General features: G+C 37.4%; 2 protein-coding genes across 2 annotated transcripts; both read left to right on the forward strand.

Annotated features, from left to right (window-relative positions):
* Positions 1 to 8,519: 8,519 nt before the first annotated feature.
* Positions 8,520 to 19,748, forward strand: LOC106341419 (transcription factor MYB12-like). The gene is made up of 3 exons (XM_013780185.1): positions 8,520 to 8,775; positions 15,530 to 15,659; positions 18,736 to 19,748. The coding sequence occupies exons 1-3, from the start codon at positions 8,643 to 8,645 to the stop codon at positions 19,583 to 19,585; spliced, it is 1,113 nt and encodes a 370-aa protein (XP_013635639.1). The 5' UTR covers positions 8,520 to 8,642; the 3' UTR covers positions 19,586 to 19,748.
* A 3,412-nt stretch (positions 19,749 to 23,160) lies between these two features.
* Positions 23,161 to 23,784, forward strand: LOC106340968. The gene has a single exon (XM_013779788.1). It carries the CDS (start codon positions 23,280 to 23,282, stop codon positions 23,676 to 23,678), a length of 399 nt encoding a protein of 132 aa, XP_013635242.1. The 5' UTR covers positions 23,161 to 23,279; the 3' UTR covers positions 23,679 to 23,784.
* The last annotated feature ends 589 nt before the right edge of the window (positions 23,785 to 24,373 follow it).

Below are 24,373 nucleotides of genomic sequence, written 5' to 3' on the forward strand. Positions count from 1 at the left end.
AAACATTTTCTAGAAGTTGGTTAAATCTAAGAGGAATCAGTGAGTTTTATTGGAGAAGCAGATTGGGTTCATCAAAGATGAGAATCATATATATAGGGTTTATATTGGGGCTACAAATCAGGAACATTTATGATCAAGCGATTTAAGATGTGGACATGAAGAGTTCACCGGTGAAAAAATAGATTATGAACAGACACATGGCACAACTCTGTAACTCAGACTTGTTTGAGACATTGATGAAAAGAACTCAAACTCATGTTAAACGACAACAGTTTACAATATGAGAAAACTATAATTGTTGCAAACTTGAGCTTTTTTCATATAACGTGATGAATCTCATTTAAAACTGAAACCCATAACGCACTTGTAGGTCTGACCCTCAGAGGAATCCGAAGAAGCAAGAGCTTCCGACCTTCATAAATATATATTAGGTTCGACCATCAATGTACAATGTATCATTTAGCTTAGTGGTATAACGTTGGTGTTTATATCTCAATAACCCGGGTTCGAGCTATGGACTTGACATTTTTTCACACTTTTTAAAAATAGGGCTCACAAAACGCTGACGTGGCGCGCTGAGGAGTGAACAAAAACTCATCTATTATAGTATAGATTTTTTTTTATTTTTTTAGGAGCCGAGCAGTGTGGAGAAGATTATGGAAATTGATGACCATATTGGTTGTGCCATTAGTGGTATAATTGCTGATGCACTTATTCTTGTCGAGCATGGAAGAGTTGAGACTCAAGTGAGGTTTTTTTTTCTCGTTTGTTTTTGTTCCTTACAGTGTAAAAAGATTTTTGATGTTATTGACAGCTTCTTTACTGATTTTCAGAAGCATAGATTATCGTATGGTAATTAAGCCAATGAAAGTAGAGTCCACAACACAAGCGATGTGTGATCTGGCTCTACGGTTAAGTGAAGGAGATGAAGAATCAATGGTAATAACAAATGATCAAATCAGAATTTCTAGTTTCTTTCACATCTCTTGGCTTTATGATTGAAACCATTGGTTTACTAGTAAATCTATTATGTATCCTTACGTTTGAACATAAGATAAGGATCAACCATCGTATGACTAGTAGATATCAGCATGAGGGTAGCCGGAGGTGGGTCATGCTCAGACCATTCGAGCAATAAAGAAAATAAGTCGTGTTCCCACCTTGAAAGAAAGAAATTAGGGATGAGACTCTTTAAACACACTTAAAAGAGTAAACAAATAGATAGAGGATTTTTTTACCGCAGGGGGCGTGAGTAACAAGTATTCTTCCAGATTGACGATGGCTAATACGGTGAATCCGTACGATAGATCAATGCTCAGTAAACAAAGATCTATAAACTCACTTGTAAAAGATTGATAGAGAGAACAATCCTTACGTATGAATCCAATATCGTTTCCAGAATTACAAGAAGAGAGAATTTGATTCTGTTACACTTTCCTGAATAATCCTAAAGCTCATGAGAAACAAAGCTTTTATACTCACTCTGTTTCCTACTAGACACGCGTCCCTTTACCACTGGAGCCGTTAGTAACTCTCTAACAAACTCTAACAACCTTCCTCCCTCCTTCCTTGACCTCCACGTGTCTCTAACGCCTCCTTACTCATTACCTGTATCACATCCTTCCCCTCCAAGCAACCTTGTCCACAAGGTTTCTTCTTTAAAACTCAAAATCAGGGAACTTCTTGTTCATATCGAAAAGAAACTCCCAAGTAGCCTCCTCCACACCTCCATTCGACCATTTCACCAAAACCATAGTGGCAGCTCTGCCTTGGCGTTGAACCATCTTTCTCTCAATCACACGCTCAGGAACCTTTACTGTTGTCTCCCGAAGAACAGAAGGTAATTGCGTTGAAGAAGTCACATCACCGATGACCTTCTTCAGCTGCGACACATGAAACACTGGATGAATCTTAGAAGAACTTGGTAACTCCAACTTGTAAGAGACCTTTCCTCTCGTATCCAGAACTTTGTAAGGACCATAGTATTTAGGAGCAAGCTTCTGTGTAGACCGATGAATCACCGAGTGTTGTCTATACGGTTGCAGTTTGACATACACAAAGTCACCAATCTCAAAACTCCTCTCACTTCTATGGCTATCAGCCTGTTGTTTCATGCGATGTTGAGCTCTCAGCAAATGAAACTTGAGCATCAACAACATATCCTCACGATCCTGTAAACACTTCGCCACTACCTGTACTTTGGATTCACCAGGCAAGTAAGGAAGATGCACTGGTGGTGCCTGACCATATACAACTTCATAAGGGGTCACTTGAGTTGCAGAATGATAATTCGTGTTATACCAGAACTCTGCTAAAGGTAACCAGCGACTCCACAAGTACGGTTTATCACTCATCATGCATCGAAGATACGTCTCCAGACATCTATTAACAACCTCCGTCTGCCCATCACTCTGGGGGTGATACGCTGTCGACATATTTAAAGAACAACCTTGCAACCTGAAGAGTTCCTGCCAAAAATCACTCAGAAAAACCGAGTCTCTGTCGCTTACAATCGAACGAGGAAGACCATGGAGCTTGAAGACTGTATCCAAAAAGGTTTGAGCCACTGTCATAGCTGTATAAGGATGACTTAAAGCCATGAAATGCGCTGCCTTGCTCAGCCGATCCACCACAACTAATATAACAGATTTCCCAAAAGATAACGGTAATCCATCTATAAAGTCCATTGAAATATCCATCCACACACCTTCTGGAATGGGTAATGGTTGTAGTAAGCCTGGTGATGCAGCATTGTCGTACTTACACTGCTGACAAACCGTACAGCTTCGAAGATAAGCTTGTATGTCTTTAGCCATTCCTTTCCAGTAAAACAAGCCTTTCACCCGCTGCAATGTGACATCTCTCCCTGAATGCCCACCCTGACTCGAGCCATGTAACCACTGAAGGAGTTTGTTCTTCAAAGGTACATCGGCAGGAATAACTATCTTAGTCTTCCTACGTAACACTTTGTTTACCCATGTGAAATGCTTTTTCGCATTTTTGTTGATCTGTAACTCCTCAATCAACTGTTTGGTCATTGGGTCCCGTTCGTATGCTTCCTGAATCTGTTTCATTAGGTCACACTCCATCACTGACATAGCCATATGAAGTATCTCAGAACCATCCATACGAGAAAGAGCATCAGCAGCCAAGTTCTCTTTTCCTTGTTTGTACTGAATCTCATAGTCAAACTCAAGTAGCTTAGGAAGCCATTGCTGCTGGATGGGTGTGTTTAACCTCTGCTCCAACAGATACTTTAAACTCCTCTGATCTGTCTTAATGATGAAGTGATTTGGTAACAAATAGTGCCTCCACTTCTGCACTGCAAACACCACAGCTAACAACTCCTTTTCGTAAATGGATAGTAACAATTGTTTGCCTTTTAGGTGACGGCTAATGTAAGATATTGGATGATCCTCCTGCATGAGGACCGCTCCAATTCCATTTCCACAAGCATCCGTTTCAACGAGAAATGGTTTGTCAAAGCGGGGAATTGCCAACACAGGTGCTTCACACAGAGTTTTCTTCAAATCCACGAATGCAGACTGTGCCTCACCATTCCATTCAAACGAATCCTTCTTCGTGAGTATAGTCAAAGGGCGAGCTATTGAACCAAAACTCTTCATAAACTTGCGATAGTAGCCTGCTAACCCCAAAAACCCTCTCAATTTCTTCACATTAATGGGTTGAGGCCACTCTGCTACAGCCTTCACCTTACTTGGATCAGTAGAAATGCCCTCCTTTGAAATGAAATGTCCGAGGTACTCCACTTTATCAGTACCAAAAGCACATTTGCTCCGCTTCGCATACAACTTGTGTGATCTCATCACCTCAAAAACTTCTCGAAGATGTATCAAATGTAGCTCCATGTTAGGACTATAGATGAGTATATCATCGAAGAAGATAAGCACAAATTTCCGCAAATAAGGCCGAAAGACATCATTCATCAAGCCTTGAAACGTAGCTGGTGCATTGGTTAAGCCAAATGGCATTACCAAATACTCATAGTGCCCACTATGAGTGCGAAATGATGTCTCCTGTATGTCCAACGGATCCATACGGACTTGATGGTAACCAGCCCTGAGATCAATCTTAGAATAGACTGCTGAACCGCCCAGCTCATCCATTAGATCCTCGATCAAAGGAATGGGAAACCGGTTCTTCACTGTCATTTGATTGAGCTTCCTGTAATCAACACAAAGACACCAAGTATTATCCTTCTTTTTCACAAGCACTACAGGTGAAGCATAAGGACTACAACTCGGTTGTACAGTCCCTGCTTCTAATAATTCCTTCACCATCTTGTCAACTTCATTCTTCTGTTGCAAAGCATATCGATAGGGACGTTGATTAACCGGGTTTGCTCCTTCCACAAGCGTGATCTTGTGATTATGATTCAAGCGAAAAGGAGGCAACTCAGTAGGCTCTACAAATATCTCTGCAAACTCTGCTGTTAACTTGTCAATGGCTGTAACTTCAGATGATGCATCTTTGGTTTGCTCAATAGCATTCACCCAAATATTCTCACTCTCTGCCTCATATGCATAGAGCATATGCAACTTAATCTCTGTTTCCTTAACTTCTTCAATTCTTTTGGCCTTAACTTCTCGGACAGATCCCGGCTTCAGACCATGCAAAACACACTTCTTCTGTTGCCATTTAAACTGCATGAACAACTTCTCAAAATCCCATGTTATAGGACCCAACCGAGATAACCACTGTACTCCCAAAACCATGTCATGACCTCCTAGAGGAATGACCATAACATCAGACTGGAACTGGTGCCCTTAAAAGGTCCATCTGAAGTTAGAGACCTTGCCACACACACCTATCTTCGTCCCATCAGCCACTGAAACTCTTGCTTTACCCGCTGATTCAATTCTACATCCCAATCTATTGGCGACATCTCTATCAACAAAGTTATGTGTTGAACCAGAATCGATCAGAATGTAGATGTTCTTCTTGCCCTGCACACCTCTAACTCTCATTGTTGTATAATCAGTAACTCCCGAGACTGCATTTAACGAAATCTGAGCAATATCACCATCTGTTGTTCCTTCCTCATCATCTTCAGCAACCTCTTCCTCATATTGAACTTCACCCTCCGCAAAGTCAATTAGAAAAATCTGCGTATTTTTATGCTTCAAGTAATGCTCCGGTGAGAATTTTTCATCACAATAGTAACAGAGACCCTTAGCTCTTCTTTCACTCATCTCCTCATTTGTTAAAAATTTTCTGAGCTTATTTGTGTGTTCTCCTTATTCGTCGTCTCACTCAACTTAGGTGTTGATAACAACCCTTTACCTCCACTACTAAGTGTACTTCCTTTGTTACTACTCCACTCCTTATACGGCTTTCTTGGATGAGCTCTTTCGTACAATCTACCAAGTACCAAGTATTGTCTCGTCGATTTTGGATGGAACATGCGAATATGCATTTGTGTATCCATTCGCAATCCTGCCAAGTAAGCACTGACCAAGTACTCTTTTGACATGCGAAGTCTTGAGCGAATCAACTCAAATTTTGCATGATACGCACTTATACCCTCCGTTTCCTTCAACTCCTTCAACTCTGCAATCGGATCATCTAAGACCTCCTCAAATCTTTCTTTGATTAACGCACGATAAGTCCTCTAATCGCGCAACATCACTCCCTCAACGTCTTCTTGAACCAGCGCCTGATGCCAGGTCCGAGCCAAGCCATCAAAATGTAAAGAAGCAATTGGAACCTTCGATCCTTCCGGTGTATTATCGATCACAAAAAATTGCTCAACCAAACACAACCACTCCTGAATCTTCTCTCCAGAGAACCTCGGAAAATCAATTTTTGTCATCCGAGTTCTCCCATTGTAAATGTTCTCACCTCGTTGTGCGTGAGGTTGATGAACTGTGTTGTGTATGTCTTGGGTTGTAGATCTCAACGGTGAGTTTCCACGAAAGTTCGGATCTTCACTCGTCGAAGCTCCGTTTTGAGGTGGGAATCGCGTCATCAGTTTGAAAGCATCTATCATCTCCTGAATACTTCGATCTGTCTTCTCACTTTGCATCACAAACGCCTTCTCTAAAATGACGAATCTTTCTTCGATCTCCTCGTCCACCTCGCGAACCACCGCCTTCTTCGCCATCGCCTGTGATCGCGTCTCCGCCATTATCTCCGAGAATCGCCGAGCTCTGATACCACTAATACGGTGAATCCGTACGATAGATCAATGCTCAGTAAACAAAGATCTATAAACTCACTTGTAAAAGATTGATAGAGAGAACAATCCTTACGTATGAATCCAATATCGTTTCCAGAATTACAAGAAGAGAGAATTTGATTCTGGTACACTTTCCTGAATAATCCTAAAGCTCATGAGAAACAAAGCTTTTATACTCACTCTGTTTCCTACTAGACACGCGTCCCTTTACCACTGGAGCCGTTAGTAACTCTCTAACAAACTCTAACAACCTTCCTCCCTCCTTCCTTGACCTCCACGTGTCTCTAACGCCTCCTTACTCATTACCTGTATCAATGGCATAGATGTGGACTTGAGAACGATAACCCATCTCCTTGTTCACCGCAGATTCTATACACGCACGAGGCTCAACACCAGCCGGAGCCGGACATGTGTTGAGGTCCCACCACACTCCCGTCCCCCTTTGCACCTACCCAAAAACAACCATTTATTATTTATCGCTTTAACCTTTCAGAATTATTTCCTATCTCATTTCATGGGCTATATAACGGAGAAACTGGGAATGCTGATTACTACGGTTTGATCGGAGCTGGATCGAGCTCATCTCTTGCTGTGTCTGATCGAGCCTCGTCTTTCGGTTTGACTTCACCGATCAGAACGACGTCGATTCGGTTAGAGATCGGGCGAACATGTAGAAACACTGAAGAACGCAAACCGGTTGATAAATCCGGTTTGGTTAAGATAACCGGGTTCACTAAACTAAAAGCAGTGGAAAAAAACTAAGATAACCGAGAATACTCAACCGAAATTGGTAAATTCCAATGCGTACCAAAGAGATCTCGCGGCTGTTGGGAATCTACTAACCCGGGCTGGGTTCAACCATCCAATTCCGGTTCATTTTCTACCAAATCAGCGAATACAAACAATGTCGTTTATGAATCTTATGCGGTTTTGGCAGAAATTTTATGTTTTGCATGCTTATTTTTAACTCTGATATCCACCCCCTTGTAAATAACAGTTGGTTCCAAAACTAGGACGTTGTGATGTTTCATCTACTTAGGTTGAAGATGTTTTGACAATTGAACGTATTGTATATTAGCTTTTTTTTTTTTTTTGTAACACACGTATTGTATATTAGCTAGGAATACCTTTAAATGATGGTCTCGAAGTTGTTGGATTAATTACTTCACTGGACACATCATATGGAAATGGAACCTAGTGATCATATATATATAGTTGCGTACTGTGTACGTACTATGGTCTTTCTCAAATTGTCCAATATAACTACCAAGGGAAGTGCCAATGCAATACAAAATGGCCAATAATGACATGTGGAGAACATGTAGTATGATGAGAAGTAAATGGGAATCTTATTTTGCTGGTTGAATTCATATTTTTCGTGTATTGTGTTTGATAAGGAAACTTATCAAATTTATTTCTCCTGTGATTCCCATAAGATTCCGTTGAAACTAAATTCAGTATGTGTAGTGCCAAATCATACGGCCGACGATACAACTTAAGCAGTTGTTGCGTTGTAGATGTTTAACCAATTAATTATCTAACTCGTTTGATTAAATAGGATCAAACACACCAACCACATTTGATCACTTTGTTATAACTTATATGTAGTTCGTACATTTTTTTGCAGCTACTACATATAGAAGCTAACGGGTTGTGATTCTACAAGAGGAAGACCTATAAGAATACATTGGTCAACGGACCATGATCCGGATATTTATATACTATTCATAATTTGCGATTACTATATGATCTACGTATTAATGTGACCATGAATAACTAAAATCTTATCTTGCTTAAAATATTTGATTTAACAAATTAAACAAAATTCGAAAAGAGAAGTAAAGTCAATGATCTCAGCACATACTAGAATTAGCGCCTAAGAGCATGATTATTCGAGGTTTTTAAGATGAAATTCTTAGCGGAATATAAGAATCCGTTTTTTAACTTTTAACTAAAGAAGGTAAGAACCGACTATTAAATAAGAGTTTTAAGAACTGGTTCTTAACTTTTTTAATTAAAAATTAAAAGACGGGTTTTTATATTCCGTTAAAAACCTCACCTTAAAAACTCTCAATAATCATGCTCCAAGAGAACCACGACGAGCCTGCACGGACCGATCGCGAGTCTCTCGACCGTGAATAAGCCACGACTTCAGTCTTCTTCTATACAAATGTGGCGCTTCATAAACCACACACGTGTCATCATCTCTTTCTCCCTCTCGAACGTGCGAGCTCTTTAATCCTCTTTGTAATTAATTTTCCATCTTCCGCTATAAATAACCAAATCAGTCTCTTCTCCTTACGTTGTCTAGGCACTCAGTTACTTCTCTTTCTTGTCCTCTCACTGGCGTACACTCATACATGCCCTCTCTCTCCCCATTGCTCGACTTTGGTGGTCAGTGAGAGAATCATAGATCCATAAAATATAACAACAGAAGAAGAAAATGGGAAGAGCCCCGTGTTGCGAGAAGGTCGGAATAAAGAGAGGGCGATGGACGGCGGAGGAAGACCATATTCTCTCCAGCTATATTCAATCCAACGGTGAAGGCTCTTGGAGATCTCTCCCCAAAAATGCTGGTAATAATATTTACACATTTTTTCTTATCAAGTGATATATAGATTACAAATACAACAATATTATCATGCATATGTAAGTCTATCACGAACGTCAAGCTATGACATTGTGCTATAGTGAAGAGAAGTGATCATGGCTCTTGTCGTGACTTTCATGAATTATGGAGGTTTATCTGTCTAGTTATACTTTGGTGTGACTGAAAGGTATTAATAGAGTAAAAGTTTACTCTAGATCAATATTTACTCTAGGTTGAGCTATAATGTTACCAATCAAGTGGAACATAAGTTTTTGTTATTTACTCCATGTATTGTACACAAATAGGAAAAAAAAACACTAAATATTACTCTTGATTATACTAGAGATATATGATTTTACTCTAGATATTTTTCTCTCTCATATTTTTATCTTTTACATTTTCCACTCAGTTTCACTTTTTCATTTATTCTCATTTCCTCTTCTATGTACCAATCACAGTCTTTAGGATAAAATTTAGCAAGTTAGAAAGTCTAATATCAACTCTAATCTCGTCTCGATTTCATTTCAATCTTTTTGGTTATTTGTCAGTGTCACAGTTACGGTGGGTTGTGACTTTTTTTTTTTTGATAAGTATGTTAATTATCATTAAAATGAAACAGAGTTGTAAATTTACAAAAAAATTGAGCGGTAAAGCCGATTGATGCCAAAAAAAGATAAAAAACAACAAAAGGCTTATATGATGAGATAGAAGATCCACATCACACTAGACAGTATGTTTGAACCATACTTGCATGAGCCCACCGAAGTTGCTACGATTCTTCCTTGCTAGGATTGTATTCCTGAGGAGCTTGTCAATATCCTTGCAGAGTCTGGCCGGTGTAGAAGAGATGCGTTGATGAAGACGGTTGTTGCGCTCGATCCAAATACTGTATATGGTTGCCTGAGCTGCAAGGCGTCTAAGTGTGAGAGGGCTTGTTGTGTCTCTAGTGTCAAGCCAAGCAATAAGAGCGGACCAGGTATGGAAGTAGAACGGTCTATATCCGAGGCGCCTAATGATGATGTTCCATAACTGCTCACTTAAGGAGCACCGAAGAAAGAGGTGGTCCCTGTTTTCATCATAGAGATTACAAAGCAAACAAGTCTTGACAATGGTTATATCCCAAGCAGCCAATCGACATCGAGTTCGTAATCTATCAAGGTTCGCCACCCACATATTGAAGGCATGTTTAGGAATGTGTCCACTGAACCAGATAGTAGATTCCCAATCTACTGTAGTGCCCCGACATCTCACACAGTCCCAGGTTTTACTAGTTGAAAAAGAGTCCAGGGACTGACCATTTACAGACCAGTTGTAGACATCATGGGTAATGGATGAAGAGGGCAGAGGAACTGAACAGAGGAGGATCTGGAGGTGTTCAGCTTTGTGAGATCTCGCTGGCCTCAGAGACCAACCATTTGGGGTACAACATTCACTTACTTTGGCGTTGAGAGGAACTCCTATGTGTCTTGGTCCAGCATCACCAAAGTACTTAATGAGGGGGCCTATAGGCAACCAGTAGTCATACCAAAAGCTTGCTGAGGCACCATTATCGATCTGACAGCGAAGAAATTGCTCAGCCATAGGTCTAAGCTTCAGGATGGAAGACCAAACCCAAGAGGACTGCTTTTTTGCGTCCATACTCCATAGGCTGGCGCCTTTTAGTCTGTGCGTCTTAGTCCATACGGCCCAAAGAGATTCAGTTTCAGCATGAAGTAACCAGTATAATTTGAGCGCAAGGGTTTTGTTCCAAGTATGAAGGTCTCGGAGGCCTAGACCACCTTCAGAACGAGGGAGGCAAACTGTTTCCCATGAAACCTTTCAGCTGCTCTGTTTGTAATATTACCATTCCAAAGAAATCTTGAGCACAAGGACTCAATTTCCCTGATACACCCTTTTGGCAGCACAAAAGATGAGAACCAGAAGTTAAGAGTACCAAAGGTCACAGAGGAAAGTAATAACTTACGTCCTGCAAAAGAGAGAGCCCTTGTGGACCAAGATGAGAATCGCCTTTTTAGTTGACCCAGGAGTGGCCTATAGTCGCAGATACGCAACTTGCGGTGCATAAGAGGTAATCCTAAGTAGCGAACAGGGTGAGAGCCAAGGGAGAAGCCAAGGCTTGTTAGTTCCGTTGATTCTATCTGGCTCATTCCTGCGACATATAGCTCCGTCTTGTTTCGATTCATTGACAGGCCAGACCATGTGGAGAAGCTTTCTAAGGTAAGAGTTATTTGTTGGAGAGACCCGTATTGACCGTCGAAAAATACCATAATATCGTCTGCAAATGCCAGATGAGTTATTGAGGGGTTCGACGCTGTTGGGTGATACCTGATGCTTCCCTCTGCATACTTTCTGTTCAGCATTTGAGCAAAGACTTCCATGGCAAGGACAAATAAGTAGGGGGACAGAGGGTCTCCCTGCCTTAATCCTTGTGCTCCCCTAAAATATCCTCCGAGCTCACCATTAACTGAGACCGAAAAGCGAGTGGTTGTAATACATTCTGCGATCAAACCGACAAAAGATTCTGGAAACCCCAAGACTCGTAGGATGAGTAGAATGAAGCTCCAGTTGAGAGAATCAAACGCTTTCTTCAGGTCGACTTTGAGTAACGATCGCTTCGAGATGTTTTTCCAATTGTACCCATTGACCAGCTCTGTAGCCATGAGGACATTCTCCACTAGTAGCCTTCCGGGAATAAAAGCTGACTGAGTGTTTGAGATTACAGAAGGCAACACTTTCTTTAGCCTGTTAGAGAGCATCCTGGAGATAACCTTGTAAGTTGTATTACAGCAAGAGATGGGTCTGAACTCAGAGATTAAAACTGCATTCTGCTTCTTCGGGATGAGGGTTAATATGGTGGCGTTCCATTGCTGTAGAAGTCTACCAGAAGTGAAGAACTCCTGAACCGCATTTATCATATCATTACCAACTGTTTTCCAGTGAGCAATGAAGAATTCCGCAGGATAACCATCAGGTCCAGGCGCTTTATTCTTCGGAAGCGAGAAGAAAGTCGCCTGAATATCAGTTGCTGTGATGGGCGCTTGAAGAGCAGCCACTACATCTTCCGAGCATCGATACTGGAGCAGGCTAGAAAGGTCAGCTGAGGTAGAAGGTGTCATCGACGGTGTGCCTCCTAGCAAGCTTTCATAGTAAGAGCCAACATGCCTCATGATATCATCTTTTTCGCTTAAGACATTACCATGTTCATCTTTAAGAAACATAATATGATTTTGAGATGATCTAGTCCGTACTGTCCGATGGTAAAAAGTAGTATTGGAGTCACCTTTATCGATCCAGTTGACACGAGATCGCTGGAAGAAAAATGACTCCTCAGCCTTAGCAAGCTCTGACCATTTTCCAAAAGCAAGTCTCTCATCCATGCCCGCCTGAGGAGTAGGAGAAGATAGGAGAATTCGCTGACACTGAGTGAGTTGATCGAAAGCTTCTAGGACTCTCTTTTCAATCCCTGAATTGTTATCTCTACTAAAGGACCTAATAATACTCTTTAGCTCCTTAAGCTTCCTAGAAACTTTGAACATCATAGTCCCTTCAAACTCAAGAGAATTCCAGCATTCAGATATTAGGATTTCAAACTCTGGATTATCATTCAAGAGGGTGAAGAACTTGAAGGGTAGCTTCTTCTTAGGCAAGGAGGTATCAAGGTAAACACAACACGGGCTATGGTCAGAGATTCCCGGGTCACCAAAGACACCAAGTGAGTTCGGGAACCGCCGCAGCCATATGTCATTTACGAGAATCCTGTCTAGCTTCTTTGAGATCACCGAAGCACCTTGATTGTTAGACCAAGTGAACGAGTTTCCACAGTACGAGAGATCTGAAAGGTTAGCAGAAAGTGTGCAGTTATAAAAATCCCTCATTCCTCGGGAAGAAGAAGGGGCATCAGGAGAAGAATGTTCCGAAGCCGCTAGAATCTGATTAAAGTCGCCCAAAACAGTCCAAGGTAGATGGATGATAGGGGAGGAGGAGAAGAGGAAGGAGATTTCAGACCATAACTCCCGTCTCTCCTTCCTGTGGTTTGAGCCGTAGACCAGAGTAACAACAAGTTCAGTAGAGATAAAAGGCAACCTTACCGAGCAGGTGATGCACTGAAGAGATTTCTGGAGCACCGATACAGAAACTGACGGATGCCACAGAAGCCAAACTTTACCTAAATCCGAGAATTCGTAATTACATTCGTAATGCCAGCCAGGAAAAACTCTATTGATGATCGAGCCAGCATTTGCGCTACTGACATGAGTCTCCAACAGACCTCCGAAAATTGGCTTATTAGAACGAAACCATTTCCTAAATCCGCTGCGCTTAACTTTATCATTGAAACCCCTAATGTTCCAACAAAAAATATCCATAAAGAGGGGAAAAAATCAGAGGATTAAAGGGCCTCTGGCCCTAGCGATAGCTCTTGCTTTCTTCTGTGATCTCCGCGAGATCACTTTGATGTACTGATCAGCTAGATCATGAGGATCATCTTCCTCATTAGAGAACCCCTCTGAGCCTGGATCGTCTTCATCTAAAGAAGTAGAGGACTTTGGAGAAGCGGAAGATAGTTCTAGGTTGCGAAAGTCAACAAATATTTCTCCTTCTTCGAGATCATGAGTAGGGGCAGCGAGTTCCTTTGAAGGGCCGGACTGCTTCGAGGGGGCTTCTTCCATGATAAGAGGACGCTTGATGGATTCAGGACGTACCCATTGCTTTTTACTTTTCTGTTTTCCTCTAAGATCAGGCGCTGGAACTTTTACTGGGGCATTGTGCACGTTCTGCGTTTTTGAGGCTCCAACTATTGGATACTGGCTTGCGATAGGTGCTTTTCCTGCACGTTGAGGCACATTTTGTCTGGTACAAGCTTCCGATGAATGCTTAACAGACCTACAGTGCTCGCACCTAGGTGGAGCAGACGGCCTCCGGTAGGGGCTTACGGGGGTCGATGACAGTGTAGACCTTTGCGACTTCAATGTTGGTAAGGTTTTCAGTGCTAGGGTGCAGGCGAATCGGATAACCCACCAGCCCAGCTATTTCCTTCAGAGCGTCCTTATTGAAGAATTGCAGAGGAACTCCCACAGAATCAAGCCACACGGGAACAGTAGAAAGAGCAGGTTTTTCAGGCTTAACACCAGGGGACCACTTCGCAACGAACATGGTTTGTCCATCGACCTGCCATAAGCATTGGCTGAGAATCCTACGGCGGGCGTTCGGGCAAGGAACACGGAACAGGAATGCTTTTGCATCCATTTTGGAGACAGAGATATCTCGCCTTTGTTTACTCCACATGCCATTTACAATGGCGTGTATAGCTCCTCTACCCGGGGCTTCTTCATAGAATTGCCCTATGATGAAACTATCCCAAGCTTTCCGGTTCTTTTCAATCACAGCATTGGGGATTTTTACGCAAGCCTCTCCGGAGTCTAGAATAAACGGGGTACCTTCAGGCTCTAGCTTCCCGGAGTTAGGACTAACTTTATCTTTCCATAGTGCCGCTTGGGTCTTGACACCTTCTTGGGGCGATTGAGTGTTGAGATTCTCACCAGTCGGCGGGGCAATGACGGTAGAGGGTACCACAAGCATGGTCTGCGTTGAAGTAGCCTCAGGTCCAACTTCTTCAGGTACAATCTCGACTGTAGCTGAAATTTGGGGGTTAGGGTTTCCGGATTCATCTGCGACGGCGGCTGCGCAACCTTGCAATTCCCGGAGGGGTGAGCCAGTCAGTGAGTTAGTTTCACCATGTAGCTGAGATTCATTCATCGGAGATGAACGGGCAACGGTTGAAGCGTCAACTTCAAGCGTCGGGGGATAGGATTTTGTTTCAGACGATTCGGAGCGAGAGGAGGTAGACGGGCTACCACCAGAGGGCTTCTGTTTCTTCTTCTTCCTGTTAGTCATGGCCAGCGGTGGGGTCCGACGCCGGGAACAACGCCGGTGGAGCGCGTAATTCCAAGATCTCAGTTTCGCTTTTGGAGTCGCACTCCAGGAGAGAGAAAAGTTTTTACTCGTGGGTTGTGACTTATGACTTGTGACTTGTGGGTGTACGTATATAAAGTGCTGCCAAATGTATGCTTCAAGTATAAAACATATATATATATATATATATATATATATATAGTTATATAGTTTATGGACTATGTTCAAAAGGAATGCAAATAGATGCGTAGTTATATTTTGTCTTTTTGTATATCATTTTAATAATCAGATCAAAATCACATGACTAGTTTTGAATTGATCGCCAACTCGATTTAGAACATAATTAATGGGAGTTCTTATGATAGATTTTTTGCGGAATATAAAAATCTATCTCTTAACTTTTAACTAAAAAAATTAAGAACCGGTTCTTAAATAAGATATTTAAGAACCGGTTCTTAAGTTTTTTAATTAAAATTTAAGAAACGATTTCTTATATTCCGTTAAGAACCTGACCTTAAGAACCCACATTAATCATGTTATTAGTACTGCATTAATTAGTAGTTGAGATCTTTTGTAGTTGTGTATGCATATGATATACAAGAGCAATTATCAGAATGCTGAAAATCTCGTGAGCAGTCTTATATCAGACCCCATAAATTACTTATTTCTTTCCCAAAAATAAAAATCTCGTGAGCTGTCTTAACATGTTTTTAAAAATGTGTTCTAAAAACAAACAGACGGATAGCTTTGATGTTTAGCTATATGGCTATATCTAAATCTGACATGTATTATTACTTTGTTAATTATTTTTATTTTATTTTGTAAAAAAGGATTAAAAAGGTGTGGAAAGAGCTGTAGATTGAGATGGATAAATTATCTTAGATCTGACCTCAAGCGTGGAAACATAACCCGAGAAGAAGAAGAACTCGTTGTTAATTTGCATTCCACTTTGGGAAATAGGTACTGTATTATTTTAATAGTTTCCATTTTAGGTTTGGCTTCAGTGCACATATAATATTATGATTGCACGTCGGTTTACTTATTTGTGAGCATTTTTCTGTGGTTGGGAATTTACATTTACAGTAGATTACAAAAGACGGTAGTAAAAGAAACTGTTTTTTTAGTCGTGGGTCTCCCTCTTGATGCTTTCACAAATTTTTTAGTTTAGTTGTTGGCTGTCTGTCATAAGTTTTTATCTTTGAGTTGAGACAAACTTACGTGATTTTTTAGATTCTAGTTTTTGGTTTTTGAATTTTGGTTTTTGGATTTTAGTTTTTAGATTTTTGATTTTGGGTTTTGATTTTACTGTAGATTTTAGTTTTTCAAAAAATTTGATTGGTGATTCTAGATTATGAGGTTGATTGTTTGCAGTTTCTAAAATGGTTTTTGGTTTTTGATTTTCTAAAATCTGTATTTTTACCAATCAAAATTTTTGAAAAATAGATTCCCTAAAATTTAGGGAAACCAGATTTTGAAATAACTACCTACTTCTTAGCAAAAACTAAAAACCACATTTTTTTGGTTTCTTTAAACAATGTACGTTACCTTTTGTTTTTTTTTTTTTTTTAATATTATTTCTATATTTGAGCATTAATATAGTATAAATAAATAAAAATAGATTAGTGATAATATAGTAACTATTCCAAATTACTAAGAATCAACAAAAAATGTTGTCTATCATTTAAATTTAAATTCTAAAACTACAAAATAATCTATATCAGTAAAAAAATATAATTCTTTTGTAGGATATAAAGGGCCTTTTTAATAATAATTCTAATTTTTATTAAAATAACTTAGAATCAAATTTAAGAAGAATAATATTTATAACACAGCTTAATTTTACCAAAGCTATTACAGTTGAATAATATTTTATCTAATAATGAACCGATAGCCACATTTTTTAATTTAATTTATTAAATTATAAAATAATTTAATAAAAAAAATTAAAACTAATTAATAAAAAAAGAAATTTAATTTTTAAAATTTAGCCAATACAAAAAAATTATGTATAAATTTAGTTGTATTAATGTACCTTTTAATAATTTTAGCTAGATTATGTATAAATATAGTAAAAATATAAAGCAAAGTATATATAACTTATGTTTAAACAGAGAATTAAAATTTTAAGTTTATGTTTAAAACATAAAATTATATTTGTTTTTGCTGTTTTTTTTTTAAATAAGCTTATGTGTGTTTGGGTAATGATATTATATTTTTTATTTCCAGAATAAATATTTTACTATTGATAATATTTTCATTTCATTATTTTATAAACAAAAGCCAAAAACTAAAAACTAAAATCTAAAATCACCAATCATGTTTTTCAAAAAACTTAAATCTACTGCAAAATCAAAAACCAAAAACCAAAATCTAAAATCCAAAAACCAAAAACTAAAAACCAAAAACCAAAATCCAAAAAGTAGAAACCAAACAAACAATCATCACCTATGTCTTTTGGTTTTTGGTTTTTGATTTTTAATTTTTTTAATTTTTTTGAATATTTTGGATTCTATAAAGTTTGATAAATAATTTATTTAATTTTATTATTTTTAAGAACTTCACTTATAAGTTAATTTATTTTAAAACAAACATAAAATTACTCAAATAAATATATTTTTAATAAATAATACCAATAGATCTCTTAACAAATATTAAAATTTACATAAAATAATTTTAAATAATTAATTTTATTTAGCTGACAATTTTTTTTAAAACGTTTTTATATAATATTTTCATATTATATATGTAAAACATTATTTTTACTTAACCTTATTGCCTATATTTTTAAAAAAATTGATTGGATGGTTATTTTATATTTTGGTTTTTAACTAATAAAAATATTAATAATAAAATCATTATTTAAAAATAGTTAAAAAGGTATTATATTGGTTCGGTCTTATATTTTATAGGCATGAAAAATTTTTCCTAACTAATACCAAAATTTATCAACATCAATATATACATATTATTTAATAGTTAATTTTTAAATAATCATTTTTTTATAGATAAACATAAACTCTTATGAGTTATTTTGTAGTTCACTATAGTAAAGCAAAAACAATTATAAAGATCAATTTATTGTTAGGTAAATTATGATTCACATACTGTACTAGCTTTTGTAAATTTAATCTTAGTTTGAAATTTATATAAACATATATCTATTTTATTTAAAATTAACTAAATTTCAAATTTATTTTATCTAGACATTCTGTGAATAGTAGGCACTGTCATAATAAATAATGGTAACAATACTAGAAAACTACAAGGTTCATTATTATTAAATAAAATATTTATAGTAATATGAAAAACGATCAAACGTGAATCAACTACCAGTTCTTTTATTTTGAAAAGCTAGAAAAACTTAGATTTTGGTTTTTGTTTAGAATAGGGTAGTTAGTTTAAAAACTAGTTTCCCTAATTTATAGGAAATCAATTTTTCAAAAATCTTGATTGGCTAAAAAACAGTTTTTGGAAAAACAAAAACCAAAAACTAGTTGAAAAATAGAAACAATCAACCACTAAATGTACTTTCCCTACAAAAATATATGTTAAGTTACATCGATTAAATAGTATCACAAAATTGTAAACTATTAATTTATCAATATATGATACAAATATATAATTGAAGATCAATTATGATAAGTTTTTTTTGTTGAGAAAAATCAATTATGATAAGTTGATAACTGATACTATCATTATTAATTAAACTTCAATTCGATATAGTGATACAAATCTATGTGTGTTTCCATTTATTCTATAAGTTGATAAAGTAATATTTTTAAAATGACATTGCTCGAGTCATTCGACTCATTTCTAGTATTTGTTGGCATTGCTATTAATAAAGAAACCTAGTTCTAGAAGCATGGTTAGGTCAGAAAGTCAACTTCAAACTAGTCTGACCACTCTACTATTGACTATTGAGTATTGATTCCAATCAGGCCACGAAGTTCTCCTTATTCCCAGGGGAATATTTAATTTTCTAAATTATTAATACATAGAGGTATAATAACAATTGCTTTTGTATTTAATAATGTAGGTGGTCACTAATTGCTGGTCATCTACCAGGGCGAACAGACAACGAAATAAAAAATTATTGGAACTCTCATCTCCGCCGTAAACTCCACAACTTCATCATCAGAAAGCCGTCGATCTCTCACGATGCCCCCGCCGTAATCATGAACGTTCCACCGGCGTCACCGCGTCCACCATCAAAACGCAGACCAGGGAGAACCAGCAGATCCGCCATGAAACCCAAAACTCGAAAGACGAAGAGAACGTCTGCACCGCCGGAGCCAGAAGCCGACGTAGCGGTTAAAGAGGTGGCGGGAGAAGAAGCAATAATGATGGAGTTAAATGGAGCAGAGGCTGAGCTAGGACCATGTGACTACTATGGAGCCTATCATGAAGGAGGAGATTGTTGCAATAATAATAATAATCTCATGGGCACTAACGGCGACAATTTAGTTTTGTCGTTCGATGATAACATCATGGATCTTTTGTTGGACGAGGCAGATGCATGCAACGTGCTCACTTCATGTGGTGGTGATGCAGAGTTGAGTCATTTAGGGGACTCTGAAGTAGCCAGAGGGCTCTCGGAGACTTCAATTAACCAAGGGAATCTCGACTGTCTTCAGCCTTGTCCATCGGTGCAGTCGTTAATCAACTACGAGCTTCCAGCTACCGATGCGTCGATGGACGAGTGTATAGATTGGCATGAAGGTAATAGGAATAGCCTTTGCGGTGAGAAAGAGGGTTCTGATTCAATTGTGTCGTGGCTTTTGGACGGTGATGATGATGCCACAGTAGGGAAAACTAACTGCGAAAATTTTGGAGAACCGTTGGATCATGACGAGGAAAATGCATTGGTCGCTTGGCTTGTGTCTTGAAGATACACTAAAAATCTGTTAAGTTTGAGTATTTTGTAGTAGTAAATATGTGTTTGTAATAAAAGGCGGGAGTCCTTGTAAGGTTAAAATAACTTATCATCATCGTTATAGGAAAAAATGGAGCTGATTATATTTTGGGCTTATCGGTGAGATAGCCAATTTTGGAGACAAAATTAAGAATATAGCATATGATTTGACATTATTAGATCTTATAACACTTTATTCTTTTTCTTCCGGTTCTCTCTTTTCTTTAAGTGCCAGTAATAACATTAAAAAAACATCTATCATTTAAATAAAAAGTAAATAAAAATGTTATTAGAGTAGTGTTGGTTATGGCATCCACGTTGATTACGGTGATAATATATAAATATAATAGACCATGCTAAATAGTATAGTGTATGGTAATGAAATTATAAAATGATTTAAATATATTTATATACTATACATATCCAAAATTAATAAAGTTAAACCCAACTTCAACCTAAATCTTTCAAAAACTAAATCTAAAACACTAATCACTAAATCCTAGAAAAAATATAAATCTTAACCTAAATATCAAAATATGCACATAGTACATAATATTAAATATTATCAAAATAGAATAGTAATAAACGAAATAACATAGTACATATTGTTTAAATTTTTAAATATTAATGATTGCAGGGAGTGAGGTAATGTTTATCCCAACATCAACCCAAACTTACAACAAACTAAACCTAAAACATTAATCACTAAATCTAAAACACTAATCACTAAACCCTAAAAAGAAATATAAACTCTAACTCAAATATCAAAATATGCAGATCCCAATAAAATAGTAACAACGAAATAACATAGTACATATTGTTCAAGTAGAATAGTACAACCGTCAACTTATAGTATATACGAGTGGTGGTGGTTACGGCGAAAGAAGTGGAGACTGGTATCAAGAAGATTGTGGTTGTTTTGAAGGATCTAATGGCAAAACTATAAAATCGAAAATTACAGATCTGGTTAATAATAACTAAAGGATATGATGATGATAGAAAAAGAAGTGGTGATTAAAGACACAATAAATACAACGCACGGTGTGAAGTTGGTGATAGCGTATCATAACAGTGACAAAAGGTAAGGCGCTGGGAATGGAAAAAGAGTGGTGGATAGTTGATTTCATTAACCGGTAACTAAAAATGATAATATAATATATATTTTATAAATAATGGTGGGAGTTTTTTTTGTTAGATAATTAATTATGATATTTTTCTGGCTATACGGCCAATTTCTCTTATATTTTCTCGACTCAGTACACTTCCGAGAAATTTAATGGAGTACGAAGTGTAGGTGTACATTTTTATGTGGACTATGTATTTCAACCAACTTTAAAAGACGGGAAATTAGAAACGAACGACTATATAACCCTTGTGAATTCAATTACTCTTGTTAACTATCGAAAATAAATGTTCAAATTTAATACACCACTAGAGGATATAATCATGTCTACATAATTTCATGTACTATTATTATATATCAAGATCTCATCTTCCACAATTTACCCACAAAAAGGGATCTAATTTTACTTCTCTTTCTTTTATGTGTTCTGCGTGCCAAAAAAAAAATCACAAGTAGAAATTTTGAATATACCCAAAACACATGAAAGAAAGGGAAATACAGAACAGAAAATACAAATACAATCTCCTACACCTTTCTTCTATAAAAAAGGAAGCTTAAATGTTTTCTTCAGGTGAGAAAATTTCTTTGGCTTGTTTACTTAAATCTATATATATATATATATATATCAAGTTTTAAAATATCAATAGAAAGCCTATTAAGAGCATCATTAGTGTATAGTCTCTCAATCTAAGTCTCTAATAATTATTATATTAGTATAAGTATGATTATTTGTGAATATTTAAATTTAAATGTTAAAAAGAAATTTTACCATTCAGAAATTGCCAAATGGCAGAAGAGCTTATGAGAATTGTTCGAACGATTCCGGAAGAAAAAACGTTCTTCATTTTTTCTACAATCTCTCTCATCCTTTTTTCTTTTAATATTAACTATGTTCAGAGACTCTTCTTTTTTCTGCCACTGCGCATGCTCTAAGGCCGAAAAAACAGATTAGTTTTAGTTTGTTGGTCTGATGACTAATAATACGACAATGTTCAGAACCTCATGTCTTGTCCGAGAAAGATGTGGGAGTAATAAGGCCATGAGAGTTCTTATGTTGGAGTTCTTAGTTTCGGCTAAGAACCGTTTCTTATCTTTTAACTAAAAAAGATTAAGAAACGTTTCATAAGAGTTATAAGAGCCGGTTCTTAGCGTAAAAAAAATGTCAAATCAGAAGTTAAGAACTCCAAATTAAGAGTCCGGATTAGTCATACTCTAAGAATACACCAATCTAAACTTGTTATTTCCTTTTTAATATCAATCATAAACATCATCTAAACAAAAATACACCAAACACACATTGTTATGGTCGTAGAAATTACAGTCCACACTTCAAAAGGCCTAGGAATAAAACTCAGTTGTATTTTTCCCAACAATAAAAGTGTAGTTCACATGAGAGGGGGAGAAAAAGAGATCCAACGCTCACGATTCTTTCAGGGGGGAGGTTGAGGGTATTACTACACATTTATTGCAACCAGCAATCATCTCGCTGTTAACGCGCATCTCATTGCGTTTTTTTTAATGAATTTATTTATTTCACCAAAAAATTGCAATTAACCAAGTCTTTGTTGTTATATCTGCAAGGGTAGAAATGACAAACTTTTTAGGGATATAAATCGAGATCTTTTGTAGCTAGTTCGACATGCAGAAAGTGAATGTCAAGTCTGGTTTGACGCTACCGAAGTGGTACAACCAGTGGTACAAAATAACAACTCTGAGGTTTCCCAAATCATAAGCTTGAGTAATATCTGCTTGTTAGATGAATCTTGGACATCTATTGCTCAATTCAGTGGATGCGGAGGATAGGTATGGATGGACAGTGGTGGAAACGTTCAACTTATGGGAACAAATAATTTCACTCGACGCGAATCAGCCTTGCATTCGGAAGTGGAAGCACTGCGATGGACGATGGAGAATAACACTCAACATGTCAGAGCTTCGGGATGGACTGTAAGGAGCTGATTGCAATGATAAAGGACCCTCAGGCGTGGCCAAGTTTTGCGACGAAATTGGAGAGGATAGTGACGCTACAGATATGCTTTCCGGACTTCAGCATTATTCATGTTCTACGGGCGCGAAATCAGATTTCAAATTTTTTAGCTAAGACTGCTAGATCCTTCCATAAGGAGTTACTTTTTATTGGTTGTTCTATTCCGGTTTGGTTACCCAGACTATCTCAAGTTTAAATAATAGAAGGGACTAAAAAAAAAAAAAAAAAAAAGTCTTTGTTGTATGCTTCTTAAATTTGAGTGTTGACCTTTTCCATTCTGGATAGTATCATCATTTCGTTGTTTTGTCGGATGAGAAACTCAATATGCTTACTAAATTTAATGTTTTCCTACGTGAACCATTTTTAATTATTTCAGGATAAGTAAAATAACTATATCGCATGATATTTACGTACTCGAATAATGCATATAGATCCGTGCTCTTTATAAACAAACCAAAAAGTCTCCCTCTCTCTGTAACTAAAAGTCTCCACTCCTCGTTCTTTCTCTCTAGATCTATAGATAACATAAGAGATATATACACTGAGTGAGAGAGTGTGATGAAGATAAGGTACTGGCGGAGGTCAAGAGGATACGAAAGGCTTGACGGCTCGACTAAGAAGTCCAACTCGGATCCGACCCGGAAGAGACGGTTTTGGAAGAGGATCAACATAGTGCGGAAGCTGAGGGTCTTGAAAAAGACGTCCCCTAAGAAGCTTCTAACGCGGCTTCGAGATTCTTACGTCAATATGATGGTGCGCCTCGCCAGTTCTCCGGCCATAGGGTCTTCATTCGCCTACGGTGAATATGGGTGCGGGTCGGGTTTAGCGAAGAAGGAGTATGATGAGAAGAAGCTGGTGGAGATTTACAAATCCATGTTGATGGCGCAGGGGACTCTGGTTCACCGCAATGCACCTAAACCTTCCTCTGATTCTATTGCATATACTCTCACAGCTTAGGTAATTACATATGTATGTGGATCATCGATGTTAAGAGTTGTGATTGTAATCTGTGTTAAACTTACATTTCCTGAAACTATAAAATAATATATATATTAATCGGATATATATGGTTTATCCACCCATACATAAAGAAATGGTTTGCATTTACGTCCTAACATCTAACTACCCTTTTTGATCCTTGTTAAATTCTTAGTTCACAGGGACGTGTTGGCATGGAGAATATTTAACCGTAATCTCTTTTTTATTATTTGAGGAACATTATTAACAATTAACCTTATCCCCCTGTGTGATTAACCAAAATGCCATTACTTATGTGTCATCACGAGAATCATTCTCACAACCTTTATTAAATAATCCTTCCTTGTCTAGACTAATTACATGTAATGCTATTATTTATTATTTGGATCCTTTCATACAATATACAATATGATTCTTTATTGCATTACTAAAAACCAATTGATAGTTGTAAATAATATATGAATTGTGATTACATTACTAAAATTATGGTGTACACTGACGGTTATTAACAATACACTTAGACAACTACGAAAGGTTGTCTTTCCCAAATGTGGTGTGGCAATATTATTGTATTTTTCGATGTGTATACTGCATTATTTTACAAATTCGTAGTATAATATTAGTGGATTCTTCGATATATATGTTGTATTATTTTATAGAAGTTAGCATACATT

This window comes from Brassica oleracea, chromosome C4, assembly GCF_000695525.1.
Source record: "Brassica oleracea var. oleracea cultivar TO1000 chromosome C4, BOL, whole genome shotgun sequence".
In the NCBI taxonomy this organism is placed as follows: Eukaryota; Viridiplantae; Streptophyta; class Magnoliopsida; order Brassicales; family Brassicaceae; genus Brassica; species Brassica oleracea.